At 35.3% G+C, this 13778-nt stretch overlaps 2 protein-coding genes across 2 annotated transcripts in view; one reads left to right on the plus strand and one right to left on the minus strand.

The window, feature by feature from the left end:
* Nucleotides 1–13778, plus strand: part of LOC6640835 (exostosin-1) — a 74924-nt gene that overhangs the window by 21814 nt on the left and 39332 nt on the right. The window contains exon 2 of the mRNA XM_023174980.2: nucleotides 12045–12197. Within this exon, the coding sequence (XP_023030748.1) occupies nucleotides 12045–12197 (153 nt within the window). The remainder of the gene's footprint in view (nucleotides 1–12044; nucleotides 12198–13778) is intronic.
* Nucleotides 2234–4505, minus strand: LOC6640759. Its single transcript, XM_002063718.3, has 3 exons — nucleotides 4491–4505; nucleotides 4342–4421; nucleotides 2234–3587 (listed from the first exon to the last, which is right to left on the minus strand). The coding sequence occupies exons 1-3, from the start codon at nucleotides 4503–4505 to the stop codon at nucleotides 2234–2236; spliced, it is 1449 nt and encodes a 482-aa protein (XP_002063754.3).

Genomic DNA, 13778 nt, shown 5'->3' on the forward strand with positions numbered 1-13778 from the left:
CGTGCTCAATAATGTCCTTGAAAAAAAACAACACAAACTTTTGCTTCCAGTGTCTGCAGTAGGCCTGGATTTGCCTTTTCTTTTTAACCTTTTCGAGATAACAGTATTTTATGCTTCAAAGAAACTAAACATAAAATATTTAAATGAAATTGCTTAAAGGGCAGCTAGAAAACTTTCTTCTAAAGGAGAAACCACTTAACTATGCAAAAAACGAAAAGAAAAAAAACCTGCATAAAGCAACGAAAATTGTCTTACAAATCTTTGAAATTCATTTTTAGTGGAGATAAGAAAGTAAATTAACATTAAAGAGAAATATTATGATTAAAGGTTGACAGCTTTTAAAATAAAAACAAGAAATAAAATACACATTGATATTTTAGTTTATTTAGCATCTACAACTGAAAAAACTTTGATTTGAGGTTTTTTTGTGTTCAGGCTATAATTTTACTTTTCAAAAATGTCTAAAACTCTTATCTACAATATTGCACTTTAAGCAGTCTATTTGTATTACATAAAAATGTTAAAAATTTAGAAGATTTTCTAAATAAGTTATGTTTAATAGGCATTTCGATAAGATTGCGATAGTTAAAAATGGGAATTACATTATATGATAAGGTTAAAATGTTGTTAGGATGCACATTTCTCGATTTATGAATATGCAATATAATGATTTAACAACGCTAATGAACTGATTGATTGACATAAGATATGGAAAAAGGATTATAAAAACCTGAAAGTCGCATTATATTTATTTAAATATTTATTGCCTAAAGAACACCATGTAAAATTACTTACAGAATGCACAAAATTATACAATAAAGTTGATCATTTTATATACCAAATAAACCCTTCAATTTCTTCTGTGAATTGGTATTAATTATCAATAAAGTTGAACATTCTATATACATACTAAATAAGCCCTTCAATTTCTTCTGTGAATTGGTATTAAACCCGTTTTTCTCACTGTATTATGGGTTAAATCAGCTCAAGGTGTACGCATACAAATGCAAATGTGAAAATGACTACAAATACCTTCTTACCACGAAAACAAATTGAGAATTGCTGTGACCATGAAAAGGGGATAGTATTGTGTGTGTGTGAGGCTGTGTGTGGGGAAGAGGGGAGATTGGTTTAGAGTAATTTTCACAGTCTCATTTTCCACATTGTTTCGATTGCCACAAGTTCGTTATCTCAATGCACACACACACACACATAGTTCTGGTCCCCACCGACAAAGAGCTATCTACATTCCAATCTGAGAACCTCTTAAGTCGACATGTCGTTTCATTTAAAAGTTTATCGCGTTTTCTCTGACATACCTCCCTCTTGCCATGCCCCTTTTATTTTCACCCTATTCTCGTTTTGCCTTTTAGTGGGCAGTTTACCCACATTTTCTTTTTGGTTTTTGTTTTTGTTTTTTTTTTTTTTAATTTAGTTGTTGTCGCCGCTGCTTTAGTTGATTAAAAACCGCACTCAAAGTGGAAAAATGCGCTTTTCTTTTGTCTGTGTATATATGTATATATCTCTCTCTCTCTCTCTCTTGGTGATGGAAGAAACTGGGTAAGGGAGGGGTAAACAACAGGAAGCTTTACAGTGTCTTATGGCTTTTGTTCTGCCTGCTGTTGGAATTTATAGCAGGTTTAACCTACTTTGTAGTTTAGTACTTTAGCTTGTCCATGTCTCCATTCCCGGCCCACCTCATTCCCCCTATCGACTCCTGTCGCGTTTGTTACCCCCTTTGTCCTCCTTGGTTCTCCCATTGCATTGCGCGGGGTCATCTTCAAGGCTAACCGCAAAATGTAAAAAGTTTTTCCTCAAATTAGTTGTCAAATGAATGGCAAAACCGTTGAGAAACTGCAATGCTTGGGTATTAATTAAAACAATTTAAACATGGAAAAAATTACAAATTTTAAAAAAGCAAAACTTATTTGCTGATTGTTTGTTTGTTGTTTGGTCTCGCAATGTTGCGTTCCTTGCGTGTTCGCAAGGGCGTTGACTTTGGCATGCCATCAATTAGGTGAAAAAAATAAAGCGGGAAATCGTTTTTTAACAAATTTAATGTAAAAGTTTTTGTTTTACAACTTAGTTATGCTTAAACTTAACTAGATCTTAAATGAAAAGGCTTGGCTCTTTGGTTATTAGTCGGGAGGAGAATTTGTATGCATTTGTTGTATGTGGCAAAATCAACTAAAATTGTTATCAATAAATGTGTGTTTTGTTTTATACGATTTCTCTATGAAAGATCATCATAATTGGGCTTATCACTAAATTTCACGGTACCCCTTTGTCGAATACTTCCACGTTGTGGTCTCTTATATTCGGATTTGATCGTTGATGCTGATGTCTTGCCACCAAATGATTGCTCAAATGCCACAGCACTTGGTCCAATGGGGCTGGCCAATTGATAACTACTATGTTGTACTTCCGTTGGCCATTTCTCACCCTGCATGGCATCCATTAGAGCTGCCTCCAGTTCCTCTTCCTCGAGCTGTTCCTTCTGCTGTTGCTTTTGTCGCCGCTGCTGGTCCTGGAGTCGAGCTCGCAGGCTACTCATGGCAAAGCTGGGCGTCTGTTGGGTACTTACCAATTCTTCTTCAATGACCACCTCTTTGCTATATTTGTGTGGTGATTTTTTATTTGATTTATTTGCTGCAGCTTCTCTTTCGCGATATTTTTTCAAAAACGCTGGCGGATAATTGGGCGCCTCTGTTGTGGTGGTGCTGGTGGTGCCTGTCGATTGTCGACCTCTACTTCTTGAAGTCGAGCGAGAACTTGTCGGAGAATTCGATGTAGTTACCGTGTGAGTGCTGCGATAGCCATCCATGGGTATAAAACCACTTTCCATTGATGAAACCGAATGTATTTCACCACTTTCTTCACCCGTGTGTTCGGTTACCTCATAACGGTGGCCCATTTGTTTGGCCAATTCATTCTCAACCTGATCCCCGTCTAGCACATCTTCATCATCATCTTCTTTCACATACTCATGATGCCCCATTAATTTCTCTGGCTTGGGCAACAATTCATGATCGTTGCTCGAGATATCCGTATGCAAATACGACAATGCTTGAGGGCGGACTGTGACAAATGATGTTGGCTTTTCACCAGGCTTATAAACAGGTTTCCAAGTCTGATATTCCATTATCTTGCCAGTGACAATGTCATTATTGGTACCAGACTTACCCTTTTTCTTAAAATATTTATCCATAATTGCCTCATCGCTAGTCGCTGGCAATTTACCCTCAACAATCATTTCCTGTTCCTTTTCCAATTGGCGTATACGTTGCTCATACGTCAATGGAATTGACTCTGTTGCCGCTGGCTTAGAAATCATACGCAATTTGACCACTTTTTTAGGTGATCTCATCTTGATAACTTTCATAGGCTTATTCGTATGCGGATTTCTAATAACATATTTCACTCGTGTTGTTTCCGTGGGCATAAAATCAAGCATAGTTTTCGCATAGCCCACTGTACTTGGCATAAAACGCTCGCCAAGCATGGCACGGGCATTGTTAAACATTCGTCCCATAAATCCGCCCATTAATGAGTTGTTCATCTGTTCCCACATAAAGCGTCGTTGAATTCTGCAAGGAAATGAAAAATGGAAAGTATTGGTAGAAGTTTGCTTTCAATAGTTTACGCGATTTAGTTACGCATAAATAGTCGAATTTGTGTAGTTTTCAAGCGAAGTATAATTAAAACAATTGTCGAAATTTAAATCTAGTTGTCCTTTTCCTGAATCCGTAACCATACAGAGTTAAAGTTACTGTTATAATCTTTTTATTGTCAATCTATGTGTTAGCTTAGATTTGAGGATTTTAGTTTTTATTTTTAAAATTTCAAAGGCCTGATTGTCTCTAAATCTAGTTCAACTATTTTGTATAGCATCCTTGAGCTAAAGTTGACGCTTTTCAAACATCTATCTATCTGTTAAAGTTCCCATAAAGATTTTCAGCTTGGTTGGTTGTTTTGGCGATCTTTTTGAATGATATTAAACGTTTTCCTCCGTTTGGCTCAAGGTCGGATATTCTCTTTATGGCAATAATGAAGTGGAAGTTTAAAGTTCAAGTTTTCAATAAAATAAAAAGCCAAATCAGTCATAAGAGTATCACAAACTGCTTGAGATGCTTTCTAGTTAAAGAAACAAAAATACGTTTAGAATGCCAAAACGAATTATTTTTTATGTCCTAAAATAGTTGAGAATAAATTCAAATTTGCACACACTAAAAAAAGAAAGTAGAAAGGGTTGGTTTTGCTTTCCTCTCTAGTTAATCCAATTGCACAACAGACAAAGTTTTTAACTTTCAATCGCTAAAAGATTTGATTACTCTTTCTTACCTATGTTCCTCTGCCTGTTGTTCCTTGGCATTGATCATGATCAGGAGCTTTATAATCAGCAGCACGCCAAACCACTTTATCTATATAATTATGGATCCAGATCACATGTCACAATTTGAATTTCCTCAATATGTTAATTTACTACTTACGCAATGTTTCCTCATATTTGCAAGCACAAGTGTAAATTTGTGTGTTCACAATGATAAACTTGTTTTTTCTTCGCCTTCTTTTTTCCCGATTTTCTTAAATTTCTTTACGTTTTTTTTCAGTTTTTGGTGTGTTTTGGCCTTGTATGCCAATGAATTTCAACTGCCGGCGCCTGCGCGCCAAACACTTGCTTTTATATACTTCAATCGCTGCTCCAATTAATTGAAAAGCGCAACATGATGTTGGAGTTGCGAGTTGTAGCTTTTTAAGCTTGGCATTGGCATTTCTTTCACTTTCAGTTTTAAAACAATGGGTTTTTGCATGCCAATATCCCAAGATATCATCATTATCATTGGTAACATCATTATGATCATCTAGGTAGCTAGCTGGCTGGCTGGCCGCCTTTCGTCAAGCAATTAGTTCCATTAGTTTTTGGCTGGTTTTTTCTTTTCTTGCACTGCGGTTTCGTCTACATTTCCCCATTTTCCTGTTGCGGCTGCTACTGTTTTTTTTATTGTTAGTTCCGTGTCTGTTTAACAATTTTCTTTTTGCCATGGCGTGCATATTTTAAATATCTTTTAAATATTGTTAAGTTTTCGTTAAATATTATTTGCCAGGCACCGAAAAACCATATGTTGTAATCTATAATATATTGCCCAATCCACAATTATGAGCTAATATTTATTAATGAGGCGGTTTTTTCATCATCTTTCTTCATATATTTTTTTGGTTTGCAAACTTTTAATTTATTGACCGCTCATCGGCAATTGCAAATTCGTTGTATTCGCAGCGCCATCTGTTGAGTGAAGTGTGTACTATTTTCTGGGTAAATGACTTTGTGGCGTGTAAGCACTTTACTACTCCAATTGATGATGGCTATAATGATTATGGTGATGATGATGATGATGGGCATTGGCTATTTGTTCAGCATTTTGTTATGCCCTCAACTCGAATGCTGATTTTGTTTGTTTGTTATACAATTCAAAATGCAGCAGGTGAAGCCACTTGATATGGGGAGAAGGTTCTTCATGTCATCAGCATGCAGAATTTAAATAAATAGTTTAAGCTTTTATATTTACATATTTATTATTCGATTGGGTTTTAAAAAATGTGATAGAGAGTTTAACCAAAGTTATCATATTTATAAATAAAATACACAAGAAATTGAATCCTACATAATTTACTTCCATATTTTAACACTTCGAACATTGGAATTTTTAAAAACAAAAATGTTTTATAAAAACATTTAATATTTTTGACTGATTCTTTCGCTTAAACTTTAGTCTACTTTCTCTCTCTATTGGCCGAAAATAGTATATTTATTAGTGACGTTAAAATGTTAATGTCTGTTCTATTTCACTCTATATATACATATGTAGAAATATGTTTGACATCTTTTAGAGATTATAGAAATTCGATATGGAACGTCTCGAACAGTAACAAATACAATTCTTTTCTTCCCAAACTCTTTCTATATTAACAACTGCTAAATTTTACTTTGTGAAAATGATTTCCACTCGCAATGATTGATTTATTTTCCAATGGTGAGATCAAGAATTATATGTTCATTTATACCTAAGAGTTAACATTTTAAAGCAAAAGACTTCTCAGAAAAATCGTTTTGAATATTCAAAAAATTTATTATTTTCAGAAAAAGCTTTTTTACATTTTTAACAATTTGTTATTTATCCTAATTTATTCATTACTTAGATTTATGACTCTTTATCAAGTCTAAAGCTTTCATCGCAAGACATAAATCAGTATTAAAACCTTGTGAACGCATTTATTGCAAGTTTACAAGGTGTCGTACTACTTTTTTGATTTTCCTATACAAAAGCAAGATTAATTCTGTTTTTAGCCACGCCCATATGGGTGTTTATAGTTTAATTGCTACATATAGCCATAATTTGACAAGTAAATAACTAAAAATTTCCATAAATCAGTCAGTAATACAGTAATTTATAAGCATATAGTCGGTAAATCGTTACATTTCTATGGTAACTTAAAACTTATCAAGTTTTAATAATTGCATTGGGCCACACTAATTAAACAGCTGTTAAATAGAACACAATGCAAACTCAATTCCTACACATGAACGCACACACACACACACATATACACATACACATGTACTCTCTGAATGTTAAGTGAAGGGGGTGGGGTAACAGCAAGGCTACGGGGCAAATTTTCCTGGGTGCTCTCTCGCTTTTCTGTGAAACGCATTGCTAATATCGGGTATGAGGATATTAAGCATACGCAACGTTGCACTGAAGTGCGCTACGCTTTGTCAATAATGTATTTAAAATGCCATTTGTGTAAATGGATTATGTAATCGATGAGCATTGTTGCTAGCTTTTACTCTATATAGATCTGTCAGGGTGTGTGTGTGTGTGTGTGTGTGTGTGTGTTCATATTTGTATTATTCTGGCCTAGCCTGGCTTGCTGATAACGATATGTAGGAACATTGGCATTCATACGACTCGTTCACGTCGCGTTCAATATGTACACACACACAAACAAGCAAATTGATGCCTTAAGCCAAATATAAACACAATAAAACCCAACAAACCACAACAACAATGAACTTACACACATACACAGAAAGTGAGTGAAACACATACATATATGACTTGCAGAGTAGGAGAATATATACGAAGGATTGGCATCTAGAAGGCAACCCAGTTAGGAGGCAGTTAGTCAAGCATGAGGCGAGAGAGCTAACTGCAAATTGTATGAGCTGAAATTTGCCTGTAAGTCGAGACCGAGCATAGGGCTCGAGGCCACATTCACGGTATATGTCTGTATGTGTTTGCATCCCCTCCCTATCTCCTGTAACTTGTATCTAAAACGTTGATAACATCGCATTTCGGTAGCTTAAGCAGGATACACACACACACACACACACACACCATACAAACAAGCAACAAGAGGGAGTCAGGCATTAGCTGCAATAACTTTGACAACATTGGCAGGCAACATGCCCCTGATTGATACGGATCGATGCTCGTTTTGCCAGAACGAGAACGATAGCTGGCTATGCGGATTATATGGCAAGCACTGCAATAAACTCTGACCATTGGTCAAGCCATCGACAAAGGATGCATCTTGGCATTTTGACTTTCTCCGACTTCTCCGACTTGAGGCAAATGGGAGAAGGCATTGCAAACAATTTGAATTGCATTTTTCAACTGTATCTGATTTCATCAATGTCGGCAAAACAAACTATTAGGCAAAAGTATTTTTAGCCTTTAGATATGAAATTGGTATCTATCAAAATAAATAAACATAATTGTGTTACTGCTTAAAGGATGTTTACTGTAGATTAAATGCTGTCGAAATGAGCGATGTCTTTATAATCTTTTGAAATATCTCCATTAAGATATAAATATATTTTCATGAATTAAAAGGACCTTCAATCGGTCCTGGTCCCGAATATTCTATCTACGGCCTTGTTATCAAAAGGCTTTGTCCAATTATAATATTATAATTCTTATATTTAATCAGCAAGTCAAAAAGTTGACCTGGTTTATCTTTCTCTATCTCTCTAACTTCTGTCATAATATGTGTGCAATATTTTGTTGGCCATTTTTATAGACCATTTTGTTGTTATTGCTGATGCTGCTGCTGCTGGTGCAGCACTTAAGAAAAGAATATATATATACACATTACTTGTATATTATGTCAAAGTAAAAAATGCATTTTACTACCTGTTAGCCTGTACCCAAACTCCATCTCATTCTTTTTCTCTCTCTCTCTTATTCTATGTCCGTCTCGTCTTGGTTTTGTTATTGTTGTTGTTTGCACTGATTTAATGCCAGGGGGCGCTTCTGGTTGCAGAAACGGACGAGGATGACGACAACGACACAATTTTTGCTTTATGCTCCACAAACACAAAAACACTCACACACACACATAGACTGGCATACACATTCAGATCTATATATGTATAATAGAAAAACTCTTCACATTGCCGGAGATATTGCGCATACGCCACGTTTCAGCTTTATGTCCATGGCTAGTGTCATGTGTTTCACAAAAGCTTTTTGAAGTTGCAACAGCAGTAGCAGAGCGGTAGCATAGATAAGCTGCTCCAGCAATTGCTGCATAACTTCAGGCGAATATCCTTAAAGAGAAAGAGAAAGAATGGACCACCACCAGCAACACCACAACCATTGCTCGCGCTATATATGTATACTTATGTCATAAGCATCATAGAACGAAATCAGACTAAAAAGACATCAACACCATGTAAGCCCAGACAATGGCATAGAGAAAGAGTGCGTGTGTCTCTCTCTCACATTCTCTTTATGTGTATGTGTGTGTGTGTGGGAAAGTGAGAGAAAGAGGAAAACCACAGTCTAAGCTTATTTAATGCGCGCATAAATTATGCCTTCTGCCTCTTCTATCCCTACGGGCAACCCAACCACACAACCACCACCCAGAGGAAACCTTTCGATGCCCTGGTCATACTCAATTATTTTAGATTATGTTTGGATTAGTGGTCAACCAGCTCCATTCCGTGGTTCAATGTGCTCCCTCCTCGCCAGGGTTATTGCACTTTATAGTCATTGGAATTCTTTTTTTTTTGTTTTTTGGACTAAAACACAATGGGACGATGACAGCTCTTAGTTTCCTTTTTTCCACATACCATGTATTCATATGGGTATGCCCAGCATGAAAAGTAATCCAAAATAAATTAATTGTTTAAGATGATTAGGATTAATGATTTATAATCATTTGATGAAAGCTTTAGACAGTGTACTAACATTGAAATTTAGTGCCAAGAAAACAAAGAGGTTGATCATCGCATTTTAAAGGGAATAAAATAATATATATTTTATTTATCTATATAGATTGTCGAAAATTACAAGGTTTGAGGTTTCCCAAATCCTAAGTGAACTTTGATTGTTATAAGTTTTAATATATTTTAAAAAAGGGAAAGAGTTACTTTTTAAGATTCACCGATATCACTAAAGTCTATGATGATAACTAGAGACGAATCGTATGAACACTTCCGTTTTTAAAAGCTAATAAAATATTAATACAAATAAACAAATATTCTATAAACTATAATTGCTACTAAAAGGTATGCTTTAGTCTGCCCCAATACTATGAAACACAATGTTTTGTTCCTCTTTTTTTTTTGTTTTTTGAATGAACGGCATGTAGTTGCCTTCAATCAATATTTAATTGACCCATTTGAAGGCATAAATTACGTTAGCAAAGCAGCCCAATGTGCCACTAAAAGCATTTCTCCTCCTGCTCCCACTTTGTGTCTGTCTCTCTTTATGACTCTGCAGCTTTTGGGTTCTTTTCCCGGGCATTTAATTTATATTAATGTTACACTCGTTCCATTTCACTCTCTTCCACACTTTTTGTGTGTCTGTCTCGTTCTCAAATTAATTTACACGCGCGAATCTGCAAATCCCAAATGCCTAATAAAATGTTTGCTTCCCCATTAAATTGGTTCCATTTGGTGGACTACCTGTCTGTCTCTCTCTCTCTGTCTGTTTGTCAGTCTGTCTGAATATTTGTTTTTGTGTGTGTGTGTGTGTGTTGTCCTACTCGCCTGTCATATTCAATCAGTTTTGTTATGCAAATAAATTGATAAATACAATTTGCGTTATACATTTTTGTTAGTCCTATTCGGTATGTAAATTGCTTTTAAATTCGATTTTCAAAATTAAATCAAAATAAAAATCATTTTTAATTATGATATTTCTGGGCAAATCATTTGTTGCAATTATTATTGGTGTATCTGGTAAATTAATTGAAATTCCAAAAATAATAAATGCATAGCTAAACGTTTAGCTAAACAAAAGGTGATTTCAAATCTTCGTCCTTATAGCCTTAGGGGTCTGATTGGGCAAAGATTGACCCACATATGCTTAGATTTGCCCATTTCATTTTTCTGACCCGCTTTACTTTGTTTGTTAATGCCTATTCATATATGGAAGCTTAAATGCCTAAAACCACAGTTCTGTTTTTTTTCTTTTTTGTTTTATTTCAATTCCCATTTCATTCCTAACCTCAAAAAAATTCGGCAAAATGTATAAGCGCATAAAGGAGAACAGGCAACGACACGCTGATTAAATCAAATAACTTATGGCTTAGCCTCTTAAAGCTGAACGAAAACTCGAACTGTTGAACTGGTGAACTACAGGCTATATATGTATATGTATATATATATAAACATCTATGTATACATGTAGGAAGAGTCCTTTTCCGTTGTGGTCAGTGTTTCGGGCAACGGAAATCAGCGTTGCCCAATCTATGTGCTCGTTCTGGTGGTTGTGCTGGCTCACTGTACTTCATTGTGTATGAAATTTGCTCAAATGCAAGCCAAGCAGAAGGAAATTGCACACACAGATACATATAGACGTACATAATGCTAGATTTGGTCCTCCTCTTTCTTTTTCATACCCTATACACCCTTGGGGTATATTAAAGTCATCAAACTAAGAAAAACCAGACAAAGTAAGTCATTTATGGTCTGTAGAAAAAATATCTAGGAATAGTTTTTATATAATTATGTCAGTTTTTTTATGCTGCACTACCTGTCACATAGATACCTGAATTTAGGATGAGAATATATATATATACTTTTTATAAAGATTAACTAACAACTGTGATTAACTGTTGGCTAAGCTCTTTAGCTTAGGTTATAGAAAGTGAAATAGACAGAGAAAGAGAAGATTGTCAGAAGTCAAGTCAAGACCTTGTCAAAGTGATGTCTGCCCTTTCCATCGGGAAAAGTCATATCCTTTCTACATCTATACATATCTATTGCTAGGCAAGGTAACTCCTAGTCGGTTTTCTAGTTTGTAATACACTTTTTTTCTTTTTCTGCTTGACTGCTGATGGGGCAAATCTTTGTTTTTCTTGCTGTTGTAGTTGGTGGTGCTGCTGCTGCCATTTTTGTTTAGCCATACACTTGAAAACGTTTACTGCCCCAATCTAAGTGTATATGTGTTTGTGTGTGTGTGTGTGTGGATGTATGTACGTCTTTTGTTTCAATTGCTTTTGCTTGCGGCCAACGCAGATTTCGAACATCTTCTGCTCTATGTCGTATCCACATCGCATCCCTTATGCCATATCCGTGCTGTATGCCTCAGCATCCACAGTGATACCATCTCCACCGTTCTTCGTCTTTGTTCTCGCCATTTTATCTGCTCATCTGGTTTATTGCAATTGATTTTGACGCCGCTGTTTATGCGATTGAAGCAATCTGAACTGTTTAATCTAACTGCCTCACAACAATTGTGTTTGTGTAAGCATTTCTAGTGCTGATCAAATTTCATTCAATTTCATTCAATTCAATCAATTTGTATAAAGCATCAAAAGTGGAAATGGGAAGAAGAAGTGGCGGAGGGACTACAAACTTTAAAGTGAAATTCTCAATTCTCAATTGTAGGTCAACAATTAAACTTGTATATCAGATATATATATATATATGTATATGTATACTTGCAAATCACAACACTTTAACTTTAAATAACTTTTAAAATTGTTCTCTCTTTCACCCACTGACTTTTTCACAATTTTTCCATTTGCAGTTATGTGCATGGCATTGGATCGGAAACCCGCAACTCACTTTTCCATTTGCATAATGGACGCGATATGGTCCTGGTCACCACCTGTCGGCATGGCAAGAGTTGGCGTGAGCTGCAGGACAATCGATGTGATGAGGATAACCGGGAGTATGATAGGTAAGTCATTTTCATTCCATTTCATTTCTTTTCCTTTTTCGCTTTTGCTTTTCCCGCTGCCGCTGCTGCTGCTGCTGATGATGATGATGACCGAGACAGAAGAGCGAACAGTCAAAAGCTAGCGGGGGCGAAATGAAGGAGCAACCGAAAAATTGTTTCTATCTGTCATTAGGTCGGCAAAGTAATTTGTTTAGTTCTCTCAGCATTGTGCTAATAGCTGGGCACATTGGACCACGCCTCATTCTACCGCCATTAACCGCAGCTCTTGCTGCCCGGCTTGACTCCTACCCTCCTTCCGCTTTACTCTCCCAGCTCACTCTCACTCTCCTTCTGCCCTGTGATTAATGTGCAAAAATCCAACTTGACAAGCTCATTTAAATGGCACGACACTTGGGCCAAAAGCATTTACAATGTCAATGGTTTCGTTTCAAGCATCACTAAACATCCCAAAAAGACCAGGGATGCCCAACCAAATCAACGAAATGAACATACAAATCTCTGTCTCCTCGAAAAACATTATTATGTGAAGTGAAGGAAATTTAATTTGGAACCCTGAAATATTACATTAAATACATCAACATTTAGTTGAAGAAAATTGTGTGTCTAAGGGAAACTGCAATTTAAGCGACGCTAATATGTATGTAAAAGTTTGCTAAGGTTTAAAAATCAAGATTCAATTAAATGGGTTATGTTTAGCTAGTAGTTTTGGTTTAAAAAAAAATGATTTTATGAATAGTACTAGATCTTAATTAGTAACTCTTTGTTTTCAGTTATCTTCAGTGATTTAATCTTAAGACCGGTTTGAAATCTAAGTCAAAACTTGCATTTAAGCCGACTCAATCAATCTTTAAGAAGAAGATTACCACTAAGTTCTATCATCAGCAGACTTTGCTCCAGAATCGTAATAGCGATACCATGTTTAGTTGTGATTTAATTTAAAAGCCACTTATAAGTCAAACATATTTTGTATATGGGTTCCTGAAAATGTATTTTTTAATGGCATCATGCCTCTAGCCAGTATTATATGAAGCAAAATCATTATCGCCTAGCATTTTAATGTACTATCATGCATGAGATGGTTAGATGAAAATATTTTAGCAATATCTTTTATTTGTTAATAGAATAATGCACAGATATCGATCATTTATTGAATCAAGTATATATCCGACTAATTTAATGCAATGCCTTAAATTATACATGTAAAATTAATTAAATCGATGTCAAATAATTTTTTAAAATTTGATACAATTGTTTATATTTTTGTAGGTAATTTAAAAGATTTCTAAATTTATTATACGAGTGAAATAAATAGACGTATTAGTGTCGTATTAATGTGTATCACAAAGTGTGATATTTACCAAATTTCTTAAGTCTATATACATAAGTGACTTAATTATACAAGCACAAGGAAATGTCAATGCGAACTTTTAAATAATTTATAATGGAACGCATAATAGACACATTCATATACCATTAAGCAATTACAGCTTTGATGAATTAATTGAGTAAGTACTCAAAGCAATTCGATAACATAATTAAGTTGTGAATTATTTCTTTAAACAAAATAATCGAGTATTATAT

This window comes from Drosophila willistoni, assembly GCF_018902025.1.
Source record: "Drosophila willistoni isolate 14030-0811.24 chromosome 2L unlocalized genomic scaffold, UCI_dwil_1.1 Seg168, whole genome shotgun sequence".
NCBI lineage: Eukaryota > Metazoa > Arthropoda > Insecta > Diptera > Drosophilidae > Drosophila > Drosophila willistoni.

Bases quoted from the DNA above. Each gene is read 5' to 3' on its own strand.
- LOC6640759 (XM_002063718.3), bottom strand. The intron at 3,588-4,341 runs GTAAGAAAGAGT...ATTTCCTTGCAG, and splicing joins CAACAGGCAGAGGAACATAG to AATTCAACGACGCTTTATGT.